The sequence below is a fragment of the Pholcus phalangioides genome, unplaced genomic scaffold (assembly GCF_987345545.1).
Source record: "Pholcus phalangioides strain wild (caught in Gottingen) unplaced genomic scaffold, Ppha-v1.0 ptg000016l_1, whole genome shotgun sequence".
Classification (NCBI taxonomy): Eukaryota; Metazoa; Arthropoda; class Arachnida; order Araneae; family Pholcidae; genus Pholcus; species Pholcus phalangioides.
The window spans coordinates 10,666,142-10,682,886 of NW_028301609.1; the positions used below are offsets into that span (position 1 = coordinate 10,666,142).

Consider the following 16,745-nt stretch of genomic DNA (forward strand, 5'->3'; position numbering starts at 1 on the left):
GGGGGCAAAGAACATGTATTCAATGTATGTATATACAGGGTGATTATAAAAAAACTATCCCGACATATGGGCCCCTAACTATCATACCATTCACAGAAACTGAATGAAATTTTGGCATAAGGTATTTTGAGGTATGCGCTCAAGAATGATATGGAAAACAACAGTGTCACTCTAACAGTTACGGTTACAGTGAGAAAATTTCGAAAATATCAAATGGCAACACCAAGTTTTTTGTATTGGAATGTGATCTCCATTGTGAAAAACTCTAAATAGCGTTCGAACGGCAACTGTAGCATGAAAATCCCCGGCGGTAGATAGGCTAAAAGTGAGGACAACCAATAAGAACAGAGAAGCAGCATGAAATAAAGCATTTTATTGTGTTTTCCACATGACCTTGTGGAAGACTAATCAGGCTGGGATCTCAGCCGAAGAAACGGTGTGACGAATGAAACGAACATTAATGCTCTGGTGCACGGCAAAGTCCTTTTTCCTTGCCTAGCTCCGGGGATTTTCGTGCTACAGGTGCCATTCCAACGCTATTTAGTGTTTTTCAGTATGGAGATCGCATTCCAATACAAAAAACTTGGTGTTGCCATTTGATATTTTCGAAATTTTCTCACTGTAACCGTAACTGTTAGAGTGACACTGTTGTTTTGCATATCATTCTTGAGCGCATACCTCAAAATACCTTATGCCAAAATTTCATTCAGTTTCTGTGAATGGTATGATAGTTAGGGGCCCATATGTCATAGTTTTTTTATAATCACCCCGTATATATATATATTTGTGTATATATGTACCATTTTTAGTGTATTTTCAAAAGCCGGGGGGGGGGGGCGGCAACCCCCCCCCCGCCCTGATCCCCCCAAATGACACGGCCTTGGGTTTTTTTTATTTTATTTTATTCATCTTACTGGAATTTTAGCCATCGGGATTATTCAATATCTAATGTTGCAAAAAAAAAAATAAATAAACATTGCTCCTGTGAGTGAGCTTCATAGCAATAATATCAATACTGCAGTGAATCTCACTCCGCGAGAGTTTTCCAGGAGTTTTCATATCAGTCCAACAAGATGTCGATTCAGATAGGCATGTGCGAAAGAGAAATGCAACATTTGCTTATTGTGAATGCCTATTCATACCGAGAGAGAGACTAATGGTGAAAATCCATTTATCGAGATATTGGCTCGACTGTCACACTCTTCAAACGCAGATGGCGTCGTGACAGGACACACACACCGATCGGATTTTGCCAGAGGGAGGTCTCGTCTCTCTTTTAGCTCTCTCTCTCTCGACGCCGAAAGCGAGGACACAAAATTATCTGGACGTAATTAATGGTGTTGGAAGGAAACATCTATTATATAGTTGCGGAATCTGATAATGCACAGAGAGAGAGAGAGAGTCCATTGTGTGAATGACTCTCTCTTTCTAATACCAAGATGAAGCCCAATCTGGGAGGCCGTGAATATTTTCGTTGAGCATATTACGGAGAAGAAAAATGGCAAGAGTTGCCGACTTGAATATGACATTTGCTATATGGGTGCACAACCTCTTCCGTCCGTAGACCAGATGCCGCGATATTTCTGCCATTCGGGGTCCGGAAACTTGTGTATAATTCGAGTGACCATATCGTAATTTCGCCCATACCAATTATTTTCATAAAATGTCCAGTTTTTTCCCCTTATTTTCAAAGAGGCTTAGTTGAATTTTTGTAATCAAGAATTAGGATCATTTCCATGACTTACATTTTATGATAATTATGACTAATTATCGTAATTGTTATAGTTATGTACATATGTCCATCTCACATATTTATCGAACATAGGCGGATTACAATATTGACTTGATGCACCCATCATTTTTCGCGATTGATGGTTTTTCAGCTATATTTAGCGATATATTTCGCAACATTACTTTTCTTTTCTTTTTATTTCTATGTTGTTATTCGCAACGTAACTTACCGTCGACAATTTTTGGCTGTAATTGACAACTTTAATTGCCTCGGAAATTTTTCTCGACTGTTATTGGCAAATTTATTGCCTTTGACAAATTGTTTGGCTGTTATTGGCTACTTCATTTGCCTGGACATTTTTTTTTTCAGCGACCCCGTTATTCTATGAAAGAAATATGGTCAACCTAAGTATTTATCGCGGTTGTGTGCGTTGATACTTTTCTACCAAAACAACTGTCGTGGGTCGGGTGTGACCCTTTGGCTGGACACGTTTGGTCTATTGCCGGAGGTTGTGCAACCCTAGTCAGTGCCGTCTTAACGAAAGAAGAAGGGGTCACAGAAAAACTAGAAGTATTTGAATTTTTTGAGAATTTTCCAGGTAGAGGACCTCCGAAAAATCACTTGGCCTGGGGGGGGGGCTATGATGCTATTAAGACGGCCCTAATCTTAGTATGTACGTGTTTATGACTTGTATTTACCTGATTTTCCAAATTTCTTGAGGTACTTGTCCAAGTGACTGTGGCTCGAACTGGTTCTGGGCAGAGGTCGGATCAAAGCAGCACCTGTTGAATTGTTCGTGTTCGAAGGTGGGAGGACGTTTCCGTTCGGTTCGAGGAGGGAGCACATGTTGTCCACGGGCTCGGAAAGCTGAGTTGGCAGGACGCAAGAGCTGGACAGAACGTCGGACGTACGGCTCGTCTTGACACCGTTCATCAACACTTCTATATTCTACAAACAAAGAAGATGACAATTTTCAATAATGTCAAATAAATACAACTTGATCATGTTTTGCGATAAGTCATTAAACCATAACATTTCAGTTTTTTTTTGGGCTAAAATTTCGGTTAAAAGGTCTCCTACTTTTTAACATGGTCAAAAATATCTAATGTAGAAATATTGTTAAAAATATTATTTATCCATTGGTTTATTTCAAATTTTTACCCCATATCTTTCATTGCGTTTGCTATGCCATACCAATACAAAATTTAACACATCTCTAACTCTTCAAGTTTTTGCAAGTTTCCTAAAATATGCGTTAAAAACAGCTTCTATTCATGATAAAATCACATGGCACGAACGAAATTAAATGAAAAATTGATTTAAAATGAAGAAAACTGCTTAGTTTATAAAATGACGAAAAAATTTCTGATCCATTCATGAATACTTGGTTTATCATTTTTTTTACATTTTTAAAATTCAATTTTGAATAAGATTCAGTCGATAAAATTTCTTAATTTTTTTCATCATTTCATGAACTGAACAGTTTTCTCTATTTTGAATGAATTTTTATTCAATTACATTGATGCCATGTTATCTTATCGTGCGCTATATTAAGCTATATAAAAAACAAGGGTCAAGGAAAGTGAGTGAAGTTTCACGTAAGCGCCACCGGTCTGCGATGTCACCACTGTATTCCAGTTACTCCCACATTCCCTTCCATCCATTCGAATCTCATCCCGCTAACTTTCCTTACTAGAGCAGCGGCCCCACAAATGATCAAAATAATAAGAAAGCAAAATCAAAAGTATGGACATTCGACGTTGTAACGACTGCTGCACCCCAAATGTACCCACAAAACAAATAACGTACATACAAAATGTATAAAGGCATAACACACAAATCGTAAGAGAGATGGTACGTAGGAGTGCAACGGGGTGCAGAAAATGCATATTAAAATTATTACAAAGCCAATATGGCACCAAAATGAATGAAATAGATTCTCAAAAATTCCATTCCTCCAAAAGAAGAAGTAAGAAAAAAAAAGTCCTGCAACTCGTAGGATCAATGAAATGGAATTAGAAAAACACGAAACCCCTCCTATCCTCGGTCCACAAAATAAATAAGCAATTAAAATGTGCTAAACAGTCGAAAACTGTCGAACAGAACCAATCATAAATAGATATGCCAATCTTTTCAAAGAAAAAAAAAAGCACTACATAAACTTACACCATATCTGCTCCATCAATTTAGCCAAAGCAGAAAGGTTCAAATAAAATATTCTATATAAATTACCTGTTAACCCACTATAGCCTCTTACTACAGTCTATCGTTTGGACCAATGTGCCAAATAGCTAGATAGTATAAATAAATCTACTGATATATTCGGATAAGCAGTTTCTGAGAAAAACTACTCGGAGTATGGGGAACATTAATTATAATCACCCTGTACTTTCGTTATAAGAAGAGAAATATAAACGCACTGTGTATAATAAAACGATTACTCTACAAGAAGAGTTGTTCGCACCGAGTGTAATTACACGTATAGAAACGTTATATTAACAAGAAAAAGGGGTGAGAAAGATGATGATGATATATCGGCAACAACTTTCATCTAATAGCCTTTTTATGGATGTTGTACGAGTACGTAAGGACGAGAAAAATGGATATTAGATAAACGCATTAGCTTTATCAAAGAAACTTCTCGCCCATGGACCATCGAAGCTCGCACCTGGTGGAATATCACATTCGTCTGGAATCGATTTCGGCAAGAGTGTGTTTGGTATCCAATGATCTCGGTCTGCAGGGACCTACAGACATGAACGCGTTGTGACCGTGGAGGGAGAATGTCAAGAGTGTCTCGGAACGACGAATGAACGATGGTCTCAATAAGACTGGATGGAATTAAGTTGGAAGCTCCTTCTCATCTCAAATAAGTATAGGGGATCGGAACTGCAATGAAACCGTATGCAATTGTGACCATCGTAGTGTTGACCAATATCGAGAGAGTTGGATGTAATGGGAACAGAAGTTCTAATTTGTTTGTGGATAGGTCACTTGCGCACAGGATGTGCCGAAAATGACTTCGTAAGTTTGAAGGGAAACAACGAAAACGTTGGTGAAAAAAATTGACTTTTTAAAATGCATTTCTAATGGAAAAATTGTAACTCGTAAATTTCGAACCTTACAGGATTTGATTTTTTCACAAATTTTGTCAATAGAGGGCACTGCTGCAAGATATCGCCGATTTGCAGCAGAGTCCGGATTCCAACTTCGGGGTACAAATGCGGGCCGATCTCTTCCGTTAAAAAGTCTCGCCACAGAGAGCAACAGGCCTACACAGGATACAATTATTCAATCATCACACTTCACTTATACTTAAGAAAACCGATAGCAGACGGCGACACTGCACATAACAAGCATCAAGCAGAAACAAACTTCTGTCAGGTTCACAACAATCACATTCCAATATGTACCAATTCGTTAGAAGTTCCGCAGAGGAATGTGAACGAGGTACTCGTGTGAGTTAGTAGTAGTAGCAGGGGACAAGCTCGGACATTATGAAGATGTGTAAAAGTTCTAAATCATGACACTTTTATCATTCTCTCGTGTGGGATGTGGGGGAATAAACAGACAGACATGATTAATGTCTGTCTGCTTTTTCCATGTCTGAACCCCTACCACATGTTGTCGGCACAGTGGTGATCAGATGAGATTGGTTTTACGTGTTTTTTTCAACTGCAAGGAGCGAATGTGAGCCGGTCGGTCTCCTACTGGAAAAAAGTGTCCCCGCAAACAGCAGGCAGAACGCAATACATACATAACATGAAAATTCCGGCATTTGAAATTTCCCTTCAAAACATGGAAGAAAGATGGCAGCACACCAGCCAGAACACGAAACAAGCACATCTCAGATAACATAAACACGTTAGGGGAGGGCAATAAATATTCAATAATATTCAATAATGTCTTTCAGGATCATACGAAAATACCGAATCACTTTTCGAAAACATCTTTACATTGAATAATGCCTTCAATGACCGTATCAAAGCTGAATAATTTGTTCTGAAACATTTTAGGAAGTGAATGATTCTTCACGGCAGTATAAAAGCTGAATAACTTAAGACGGCTTTTTTTTCTCAGCCCAAGAAATCAATGAAACAGATATTTTCTGGATATTATGCCGAGGTGAACTCTAAAAGAAAAGTTATCTGGTCTCCGCCGGGCCCAGATGACTTTGCTTTATGAGTAATACTATAGTAAGACTATCTTTAAGAGCCGTATAAAGCATAAAAGCAGCTTAATAACTTTTCCGAGAACATCTGAAGATTGAAAAATGTCTTCAAGGGCCGTATAAAAGTTGAATAACTTTTTTTGAGAATATCCAAAGGCTGAATAATGTCTGCAAGGCAGTATAAAAGCTGAATAACTTTTTTCGAGAACGTAGAAAAAATCAATAATTTCTTCAGAGGCAATATAAAAGCTGAATAAAACTTTTCGGAAATATCTAAGGATTGAATAATGTGATTCCGGGTCGTACAAAAAGTAGCTGAATAAATTCTTCGATGCCCATATGAATAAAGGCGGAACAATATCTTCGAGACACGTATAAAAAAAGCTGAATAATTGTTTTTTCGAGAACGTCTGAAAATGAATTGCGTCTTTCAGGATTGTATAAGAAAGTAGCTGAAAAACGTCCTTCGATGCCAAATTTACGAGTGAAGGTTAAGCAATATCTCCGAGGGACGAATAGAAGCTATATAATTTGTTCTTAAAAGTTGAACCAATCCCCTTTGAGGGGAGCCAATTAGAAAGAAAACGAAAATCTAACTGATTGTGTTCAATTGCTTCGAGGACCGGATTGGCCTGGTATTTGTACACCATACTCTAAATCCTTTGTAAAGAAAAAAAATGGATTATAAGTACAAAAATTGTTTGTTCGATCCTTATTTCATTCTGGAAAAATCCTCGAATCGGTTGAAAAGCTTAACATGATAACGAGTCGAGTAGGTACGAGTGCAATGGCATTATCGTCGAATTTCACGGTAGTTTCGGCGTTTGTTTTGGAAATGCAAAAAAAAACTACAATACAATATAAACCCTATTAAATCTGCCAAGTGAAGTGAAATACGCGCAGAATGAGGGAAGTTGTATCGAGAACGACTCAGAGAGAGAGAGAGAGAGAGAGGGAGAGCCATTTCATCTGTATATAATCCCGGTAAAGGCGGGGTTTTTCCCTTCAGGAATCCCTAATGTCAGTCAGAAAGAAGAGATGATATAAGAGAAGAGAATTCTACAAGGACGTCGTCAGAGGATTCAGGATTAGCGTTAAGGGGGAAGATGGTTGGAAAAGGTTGGATCTGCCATGTGTCGACGCAAAAAATATTGGCCGTCTTATCCAATGATACCCCTGGATTTACGCTGACGTTCGGACATTAATATGGAGCCCTAAGCGCTCAAGTGGTCTCCTATACATGGTAAAAATACTATTTTCTTATGTAGAAATATTATTGATAAATTATTTATCCATTTATTTTTTTTGTAATTTAAAATTTTTAACACGTATATTTGATTGTGTATGGTATCCCATGTGCCGGTACAAAGTTTTCTATACAGTAAAACCTCGATAAGTCGTCACCTCGTGTTACCGGAAAATTATGACGGCTTAAACCGAGTGAAGACTTAAGCGAAGTGACGTCAGTTTCAATGTGCAATATTGTAAAAATCATGCAAATTCAAAACAATATAAAAATTTATTAAAATATGAACGAAAATTACAATATAAAATTTATAGATTGCAAAAGAAAAAAAAATAATAGAAATAATAGAAATTTTTTACCTTTTATATCTCTTATTACTTAAATTATTGTGGTAAAATGTAATTGTACACTTTGATTTGTACTAGTAAGTTTATATTTTATACTAATTATAGCAACTGTTAAAATAGTTAGCTTTTCTTCACAACAGAACTATTGTGCATTAATTTCACAAAGACATGAAATTTAACTATAAGGTAATCTCGAGCACAGGATCCACTTTTGACTTGAGGGGGAGGGCTCTTGGCAGGGAAAAATAAACATTAGAAGACCTCAACTTTTTGGAAAGAATGTCTAAGGTCTCTACAAAGATATTTTGTTAAAATTTGAAGAGCCTTGAATTAGTGGGGCCCATGCAGAAATCAAATCTAGCTAGAACAGTCCCTAAGGTTTCAAAAACCTTATAGTCGGCAAATGAACTTCCCCCCAGCGTAACTTTCGTTACTTAAATTGTACCGTTTTGGTATTTGATACACATGCTTTTATGGTGACTTAAGCATATGGCAACGCTGTTAACAAGCTCTTTTTAAATGGGAGCCATAAAAATAATCTGTTCCTCTCTCTCAAGCTTTTCCATAGCGACGACTTAACTTAAATTAGCGACGAGTAAACGAGGGTTTAATAACATCGTTGTCTATGGAAGCTGGAAGGGCCTGAAGAAAAAACGACGACTTAACCGGAGTGACGACTTATTAGGGTGAGGTTTTACTGCATGTCCGATACTCGATTTCTTACAAATTAAAAAAAAAAGCTCTAAAAACAACTTGCGAGCATGATAAAATGGCAAGCGCGTGAGAGGAAAGCAGCTGTTCGTCTTCGCAATTTCGAAAGCGTATGACAAAAAATATAGACAGTCCAGGCATCGGACGTAGATGATGGATGGAATTAATGTAATTGAATAAAAAATGATTCAAAATAAAGGAAACTGTTCAGTGCATAAAATGATGAAAAAGATTAAGAGATTTTATCGAGAGATATGGAGATTTTATCTTTTTTTTTATAGAGATTATTAAGTTAAAATATATATATATAACCCAAGTATTTATGATGGGGGGGACCTCAAATCTTTTTTTATTATCTTATAAACTGAAGAGTTTCCTTCATTTTGAATCAATTTTTGTTCGATTTTATTGATGTCATGTCATTTTATCATGAGCGCGAGCTGCTTTTAATGCGGTTTTTTTTTTTGAAAATTTGTAAAAGATTAAACATAGGCGATATGTGAAATTTTGCACTGGAGTGTGATTAGTGGTTAAATATTTTTTTTCCCTCTGAAGATGCCACCTATTGCGTGTCGAAATGCATTAGGAGTTTCTGTATTTTTCGTATAATTGCCTTATTCGTTGGTGGCACCTATATACCAATTAAAAAAAACAGTTATTATTAAATCAAAACAGTGACGCATATAATACAGGGTGAGCAAAAAGTCCGTAGAAAGTTTAAAAAATCATATTAACCAGAAAATAACCGAAGTAAAAAACGGTTTGTAGGGCTAGATCACGAGAATCTTTTGAACAGGGAAAAAAATAACAAAAAAAAAGTCGATAGATGGCACTAGTACCAGCGACTTCGATGGAAATATGCAAATGAGACGGTTATAAAGCTGCGATAAGTTCAACGTTGTAAACCGTGTATGTGGACCTGCTGCACTCTGCCGTTGCTAGATTTGTGACTCACCTGCAATGGGTTATCCTCTGTGGTGGTCATGTGGAACACATACTGCTGTAATAAACGATTTGGAGGCATTATTTTCGTTTTCTTTAACTTGTGTACGTCAGCGCCACCTATCGGCTGTTTTTGAATATTTCCCCCCGTCTTAAAACCACAACAATTCTAGTGATCTTTTAGCGATGCAAACCGTTTTTTATTTCGGTCATTTTTCCAGTTTTTATGAATTTTTAAAGTTTCTACGGACTTCTAGCCAATCCTGTATATAGGCCTACTGTATTTTTTTTTTTTGGAAACCGGGTAAATAATATCTAATGAAGGTTAAAGACAGCCATGGGTTCCCCTCGAAGTGTATAAATATTTGTGGGAAAAAGACCAAAAATAAGCACACACTCACAAACTAATTTTTGTTTCAAACGCATTTTTTTCCCTGGAAACAAAGGGAAAAAACCAAAAACTAGAAAATGAGACCAAAAAGAAGAAATTTCAAAAAAGTATGAGGATGATTGAAATGACGTCAGAAATGAGGACGTCTGGCAACCCTATATACAAGTTACTCTTTCTTAGGATTTTATGATAGCCAACTTTTGTACTACATCCATTAATATGCATAGGGATGACTGACGTTACGAGTACACTCATTAGAAAGTATGTTTCTCATCGCTTTGCATATTCGTAGCTGACATGCCAAAAATCTGCCACATAGACTTATCCCGTTGCTATGTTCGATTTCAGACCGACTTATCGAGGGAGTTTGCAACAGCATATTAATTACTGCTTGTGTTTGTTCATCGTTCGCACTTGCCAGTTTTATTTTGGATCATGGGCAATTCACCAGTTTATGACACGCTAAGAGTGAAGTGAAATTTGTGGGAATTCGAATAATGATAAATTAGCATTTCGTAAATCTCTGGGATTTCCCCCCCAGTCTGCCACTTTTAATTCCATGTGAAAATGAAGTAATTAATTCCAAATTTTGATGCTAGATAAGATGAAAACTACCTCTCTTGTAGTAGCTAACAGTCACTATGATACACCGTTATTAGCTATAACTACCTTAACTACCTGCTAATTTATGTATGTATTGAAGACTATCCCTGCTCGGTCCATCACAGGGGTTACGGAGGTCTTGCGGCGTTACGCCCTAGTTGTCCTCGAGAGGTCGGGGGAGGAACACTTATATGGATTTTCCATAATTATTTTCAACAACTTTCAGTTTGTTCTGAAACACATCCTGTGGACCCCCCTCAGAGATCTGTGGACCACCTTTCCAAAATCACTAGATGTTGACTAGTGATTTTGGAAAGGTGGTCCACAGATCCCTGAGAGATCCGCAGGACGTGTATGAGAAAAAAAAACGAAAGAACGTTTACATCTTTACTACTCCCTCGACCTGTGGCTGCTGATGACACTGGCAAGACCACGACTATGAATATACAAACACACTGTTGAATAGGCATCTCACGGAATCTACAGCTACGTCTGATGTTTAAAGGTGCCTGCACACTACTACTCTGACGTTACGTGGGACCACCCAGTTCACACTCACCATGTTACTGGCGGGACCACGCCACGTCACAGTATTGTGTAATATGATGTTCCAATTATATGCGAAATGATAATCGTCTGTCAAATTTGCGTCAATGAAAGATATTGGTTCAACAAAATCAATATAAATTTAATATATGATAATTTTAATATCTCAGGTAACTATGCTGCTTGAATAATAGCCCAAGTAACGACGCGTTTCACCAATGTTATTGGTAAAAAAATATCGTTAAACAGTTTGGTTACGATTTAAAAATTGGGCCCTACCTTTAATTACCAGGGATGCGAAACAGATGTTTTTCGGGCATGGGCCTGCTGACTCATAGGAAACAAGGAAAGCGCTTGCGAACTTATGGAAAACTAGAAGCTGCGTTTCTATCATGCGCTTGTGGGACTGGTAAAGACAAGCAGCTTCGTTTCTGTCATGCGCTTAGAGATGTAAAATTCTCGAGAATAGTCTTTCGGAGAATATTCTCATCAAGGAGAATATTCGAGAATATTCTCTGGTAGGTCTACTATTATAAAGAACTTGAGAATATTTTTGTAAGTTCTTCATGAGAATATTCCCCCGTTATTTATAATACAGTTACATATGATATCCTTGGGAATATTCTCTGGAAGGAGTACTTTCATAAATTACTGGGGAATATTCTTATAGAAAATAATAAGAATTATTCTGAAGTTATTAATAATAGTCCTTCCAGAGAACATTCTCGAATATTCCCCCTCGATGAGAATATTCTTCAGTTACTGAAATCTTTCCAGAGAGAATTGTCAAGAATATATGTAATAACATGTATTATAATAAATAATCTCGATAAATAACTTGAGAATAATTATTATTTTCGATAAGAATATTCTCTAGTTATTTATAATAGTAGTCCTTTGAGAGAATATTCTCTGTTCTCGTCAAGAAGATGGGAATATTGAAGTTTGTAGACACCACAATATTAATGTTTGAAAGCAAGAAAATTAAACCAACAGGGCTGATTTTTGCACAACTCTTAAAGAAATGTGAGTGATACAGAATTTAAGTGTGTGTGTATTGAAGAAAACAACAGTTCTATATCTTAGAATGAAGGTGATTATATAAAAATAGCTTAGTTTATCAATTCAACTTTGATTTCATTTCTTTTGTTTTGAACATATTTCTGAAAATTTATCTAATTTTAAAATAATTTTCTAAGGTTTTAATCTAAAGGTTTCTAAAATCTTTACAACCAAACTTTTAAAACCTCTCATCATGATCTGGAGTTTTTTTTTTGAAGTTGTCATTGGGGGTGATTATACCAAAAATTGTTTTGTTGTAAATGTTTCAGGCAATGAAAACTGATTTATATTTCACAATGTAAAAAAATTAGTAAAAAAATTTAAATTATTTAAAAGAAAAATGAAAATTCTCGATTATTCTCCAATTTTTACATCGAGGAGAATATTTTCACCTCACATCTTTACATGCGCTTTTAGAATTGTGGAAGACATCAGCTGCGCTTTTGTTTTAAACTCGCGAACTAAGTCACGCAGCACAATGATCTCTCTGCTCAAATTTAAAGACGAACAACGAGCCCTAAAATCAAGACTGAACAACAAGCCTAACTCTCATAACTTTTTGACAGTGTGCAGACATCGTTCTGTGCTCTTAGTGTTTCTTATGCGGTGTCATAGGTGAGACATTTTTGGGACAACATTACATGATCATAACAACGGGATTTCGATTCCCAACAATTCTGGGACGACATTTTTAAGTGAAGTTGAATCGGCTGAACATAAGCCTCGCGAGGTATTTAAAACCCCTTACGATGCCTAAATGTGAAAAATTCAGGAATTAATGATATATTCATAGTTGAATTAAGTATAACTCATAGTTGGTCACATGGCATCAAATGATATTACTGCCAAGAGCGAGGGTTGGCCGGAAGAATATCTATGCTCATTGAATCAGGAAAGCATTATTACTCAAGTAATTATTTCACCGAAATTGATGCTGATTCTCCATCTTTAAAATGCAAGTACAAACCACGAAAGCCTTTTCTTAGTAAAAAACTCAAATATATTGTTTTCTTACCAAAATTATCTTGCATACCAAGATTTCACTCGGAGGAAAGATCTTAAGATACTATAATTTGATAAATTTCGCAGCAATTAGATACAAAAAATAGGGGAAAAACCACTCGATGATCGCAACGTTAGATGAGATCCTGGAATCCAGGAGGGAAGGGAAAAATCCTCCCCTCCCCAAAAAAAGTTACACGTACAGGAAATTTGGATCAAAATTTTTTCCCGGTTTAAGAAAAGGAAAAAACAGAACACACTGATAATAGCTGTAAATTTTTCACTCCATAGCATAATAATAGTAATGAAAAAAAAAAATTGTACATGTTGAAATATGAACCGAGTAATTGTATTAGACACGTACATTTTTTAGGGGAGCGAAAAAATAAGATAAGGAAAAACAAAAAAGATAAGGAGAAGAGGAGGAAACGGAGAGATAAGGCAAAACCGATAATCGCTTTCTCGCAGGCATCCCAAAGCCAAAGTAATAATAAATAAAAAAAAAAATAAGAAGGAAGTCTTCTCTAGAAGACATCCGGGAAAAGGATTCAGGGACATTGGTAGCCATAGCAACCGATGGCCACGTGACATTTTACCCGATATTTTTTCCGCCGTCCCTTATTTCTTTTCCAGGACGGTTGTCTAGGATTGTCCCGGATGGAAAAGTCTCGAGGAACTTCACCTGCTGGGGATGGTGAAAGAGAGGGAAGAGTTTGGTGTGTGTGTGTGTCTCTTGAAGTGGATTCTGTCGATGTTTCCGATTACGGATTCGATCCGTCCCGTTTTTCAAATAGGAGCGAGCTTTGAAGACGAAAGTCCATGTCAGGAATTTGTTAGTTTCCGATTGAAGAAGTGAGGAAGGACAATGGCCAGTTGATGAGGAGCCGTCTTTTTATTTTGGTATTTTCCTCCAAGAGAACTCCGGTAACTTTTTTTCCTTCGGTCTTTTAAATCAAGGTATTCTGTCCTGGTGTTTCAAGAATAAATAGTTCTAAAGAAAAGCTAGTCCGATCTTTTCAAAGTCTTTTTTTAGCTTTCTATAAAACTTGTATTTAGTTTGTCGCCATTGTTTTTAAATGGCAAACTAAATAGAAAATATAAAATTACGTTCCCGGAATCAGAATTTATGGATTTATTTTTCAATTTCCAATTTCGGAAACGTCATTTACAGAAAATGTATGAAGATATTCACAAAAACTGCTGTAACATGTATCGTTATTCACGGTAGGACGAAAAAGTTCGCATATCAATAGATGGCAGCACGCACTACGCAGACATCTAACGAAATAATCGAAAAACCCTCGCCGTCAGGTGAAATATAGGGTGTCACATAAATTCTCTTAAATAGTTTAAAATCACATAAACATTAAACAAATCGGTGTAATTGAATGCGGTTTGCGAAAAAAATTGTCTCGTGAATTTTTTTTTTTTTTTTTTTTTGGTACAGAAAAAAAGTCTTTGTCGATAGAGGGCACTGCACGAAGCACCAACTGGCAGAAATGTACGAAGCATTTCTGATTTTTCCTCTTACTAGTGCACACATTAGGTTTTCATTGCGATATTGACATTGGCGGATGATGCACTACTGGTGTGAAGTTTTTTTTACTTCAGCCACGAATCGGTGGCTGAACTGTTTCAGACGCAGGAAGGGCTGGAGAAAAGTTAGGTCCAATTACTACTGTTGGACTGCCGTGCAACGCCCTCTATCGACAAAAATTTGAACTAATTGTTTTTCTGTACAAAAAATCCCTTTCGAAAGATTATAATTCGCATATCGAATTCAAACAAACCAATTTCTTCAAATTTTTATGAACTTCTAAACTATTAAAGTATTTATGGGACACCATGTACACGCAACTTATAGGCTGTTAGGCTATGGGCCGGGAACTTTCGCCTTGATGTTGCACTCATATCTGTGGCGAGCGAGCATCTTCGTAATATTCACAATGCGTATGTGTCTGCAGATGTGAGTTGTATTGGCCACTGTTTGATTGAATATGCGAAGTTCTCTGATTGGCTGCCTATGAATAATGTACCTGTCGAAACCTTACACAGGTACAGTGGAATTTCGGCTAACGAGCTTAATTCGTTCGATACCTGGTTCATCATTGTCAGAAAACTTTCCTGACACAGGGATACAACAGAAATGGTGACATGACCGCAGAAAAAATTGCTACCGCAGGGAGTCCCCAAATTGACGGGTTAGCGCACCAACCTCTCGATGAGTATGAAAACAAGCCTGCCGTTCGGAATCGACAATAAATTGTAGGTCCCGTTCTAATTAGTCCTCGTGTGCAGAAAATGATCAATAATCTATCGTCGTCAAATTTAGCATGTATACCTAATTGAATGATAGGCTACTTTAAAAGATCGTCGGAGCAGGAAAAATTGGCGAAAAACTGTCGGGCAACAGTGGTTCATGGGCCTCAACAATCACTTCCGAAACGTTTACTTTGGTTACTGTGGTTCCCTAGCAATGCAATTCAGACATGTATATGCCTTTATAATGGTTTGCCATTTCTTTATTGCTGTCAGTATTATGCATGACAGTTCATGCCTTTGTAATGGTTTGTCACCTTTTCAATCCTCTCAGTAAGTGAAGAAAACCATGCAGCACAAGGGGTATTATAGCTAGTGACTAATAAAAACGGCACGCAATCAATAATGCAACACAATAATAATATGGTAAATAATACAATAAAATGTACAGGGTGTCCTGTAAGTGCTAATGCGGATTTTATCTCATCAACCATCCATCGTAGAGGTATAGTTGCACTTTAAAAAAATGCTAAGAAGTTCAAAAATTACCCTGTGCCAGATCTGAAAGTAAGAATACCGTGTGTGTTACAAAATAAAAAAAATCTGGATTTTTATACGGGCCCCCCCCCCCCGTCCTCTAACTTCCAGTTAGAAAGTTGTTTGTTGCCGTGTCTCTCCTGAGGCCAACAGAAAAAAAAAATTCCATGTTTCTAAGTGCAGTATTCCCAGAGATATTCGAATTCGAAAAACAGCTCTAAATACGGAAAAAGCGTTTTACCACATCTAATTCTTTCCCGAATTTACTCCGTTTTGCACACAAATTCCAATATCTCAGTGAATATTGCACTTTGAAACGTGGAATTTTTGTTTTTTGTTACCAGCAGGAGAGACAGAGCAACAACTTTCTAATTGTCTCACTCTGTATTTTCACTCGCAAAACCGGTGCAGGGTAATTTTCTGAACGCATGTTGACCATTTTTTAAAATCATACCACTACGACGGACGGTTGATGATGTAAAGACCGTGCTAACACTTACAAAAGACTGTATATTACATTATATTATATTACACTGTACATAATATACTAACACCATGAAGAGAAACATGCAATACGATATAATGTTTACAAATTAACTTACTCTAAACGACAAGAGAGAGAAGAACTACCGTTTAGGATGATTTACGGACGATTCTCTATGGTCTTCCTCCCCCCCAAAAAGCACAGCCTCTTCGACAAATGTTGGCACCTGAGCCAGCCCCCTCAAAGTCAGTTCAATAACGCAATTAGCCCACAATTTTCTTCAAGCAGAAAAAAAAAAGACTTCGTGCGCACCTACGCGTGGTTACAATACTACATCTACAGTAGTTTCGTATTGTAAACAGTCTCGCTCGCACGTGTGTTCATTCATTTTTTGATTGAGACAAGCTGACCGGAGACTGTAGGAGAAGAATATCACCCACAATTCCACGGTACGTGTGTGACGAAAGCGAAAAATATCAGCTCAGTTGTGATGACATGTGTATATAAATAAACAAATCACAAAAAATTTTGCTCGTAATGGATATCATCGCTCGTTTACCAAGTCCAAATTCGGTGAGAATTTTTGCTCGTTAATCGAAAAGTTCCACTGTATATAATGAAAAACTCGCCACGGTCAGACGCTTTTCTTGCTTATTTCAGAGACCTACGCGTTATTAATCCTTCACCAAAGGTGTCAGCAAAATGTGGCCTA

At 37.0% G+C, this 16,745-nt stretch overlaps 1 protein-coding gene across 1 annotated transcript in view; it reads right to left on the minus strand.

Annotated features, from left to right (window-relative positions):
- Eip63E (cyclin dependent kinase Eip63E) overlaps positions 1–16,745 on the minus strand; it is a 123,045-nt gene that overhangs the window by 55,032 nt on the left and 51,268 nt on the right. Inside the window, exon 4 of the mRNA XM_089246050.1 lies at positions 2,431–2,680. Within this exon, the coding sequence (XP_089102176.1) occupies positions 2,431–2,680 (250 nt within the window). The remainder of the gene's footprint in view (positions 1–2,430; positions 2,681–16,745) is intronic.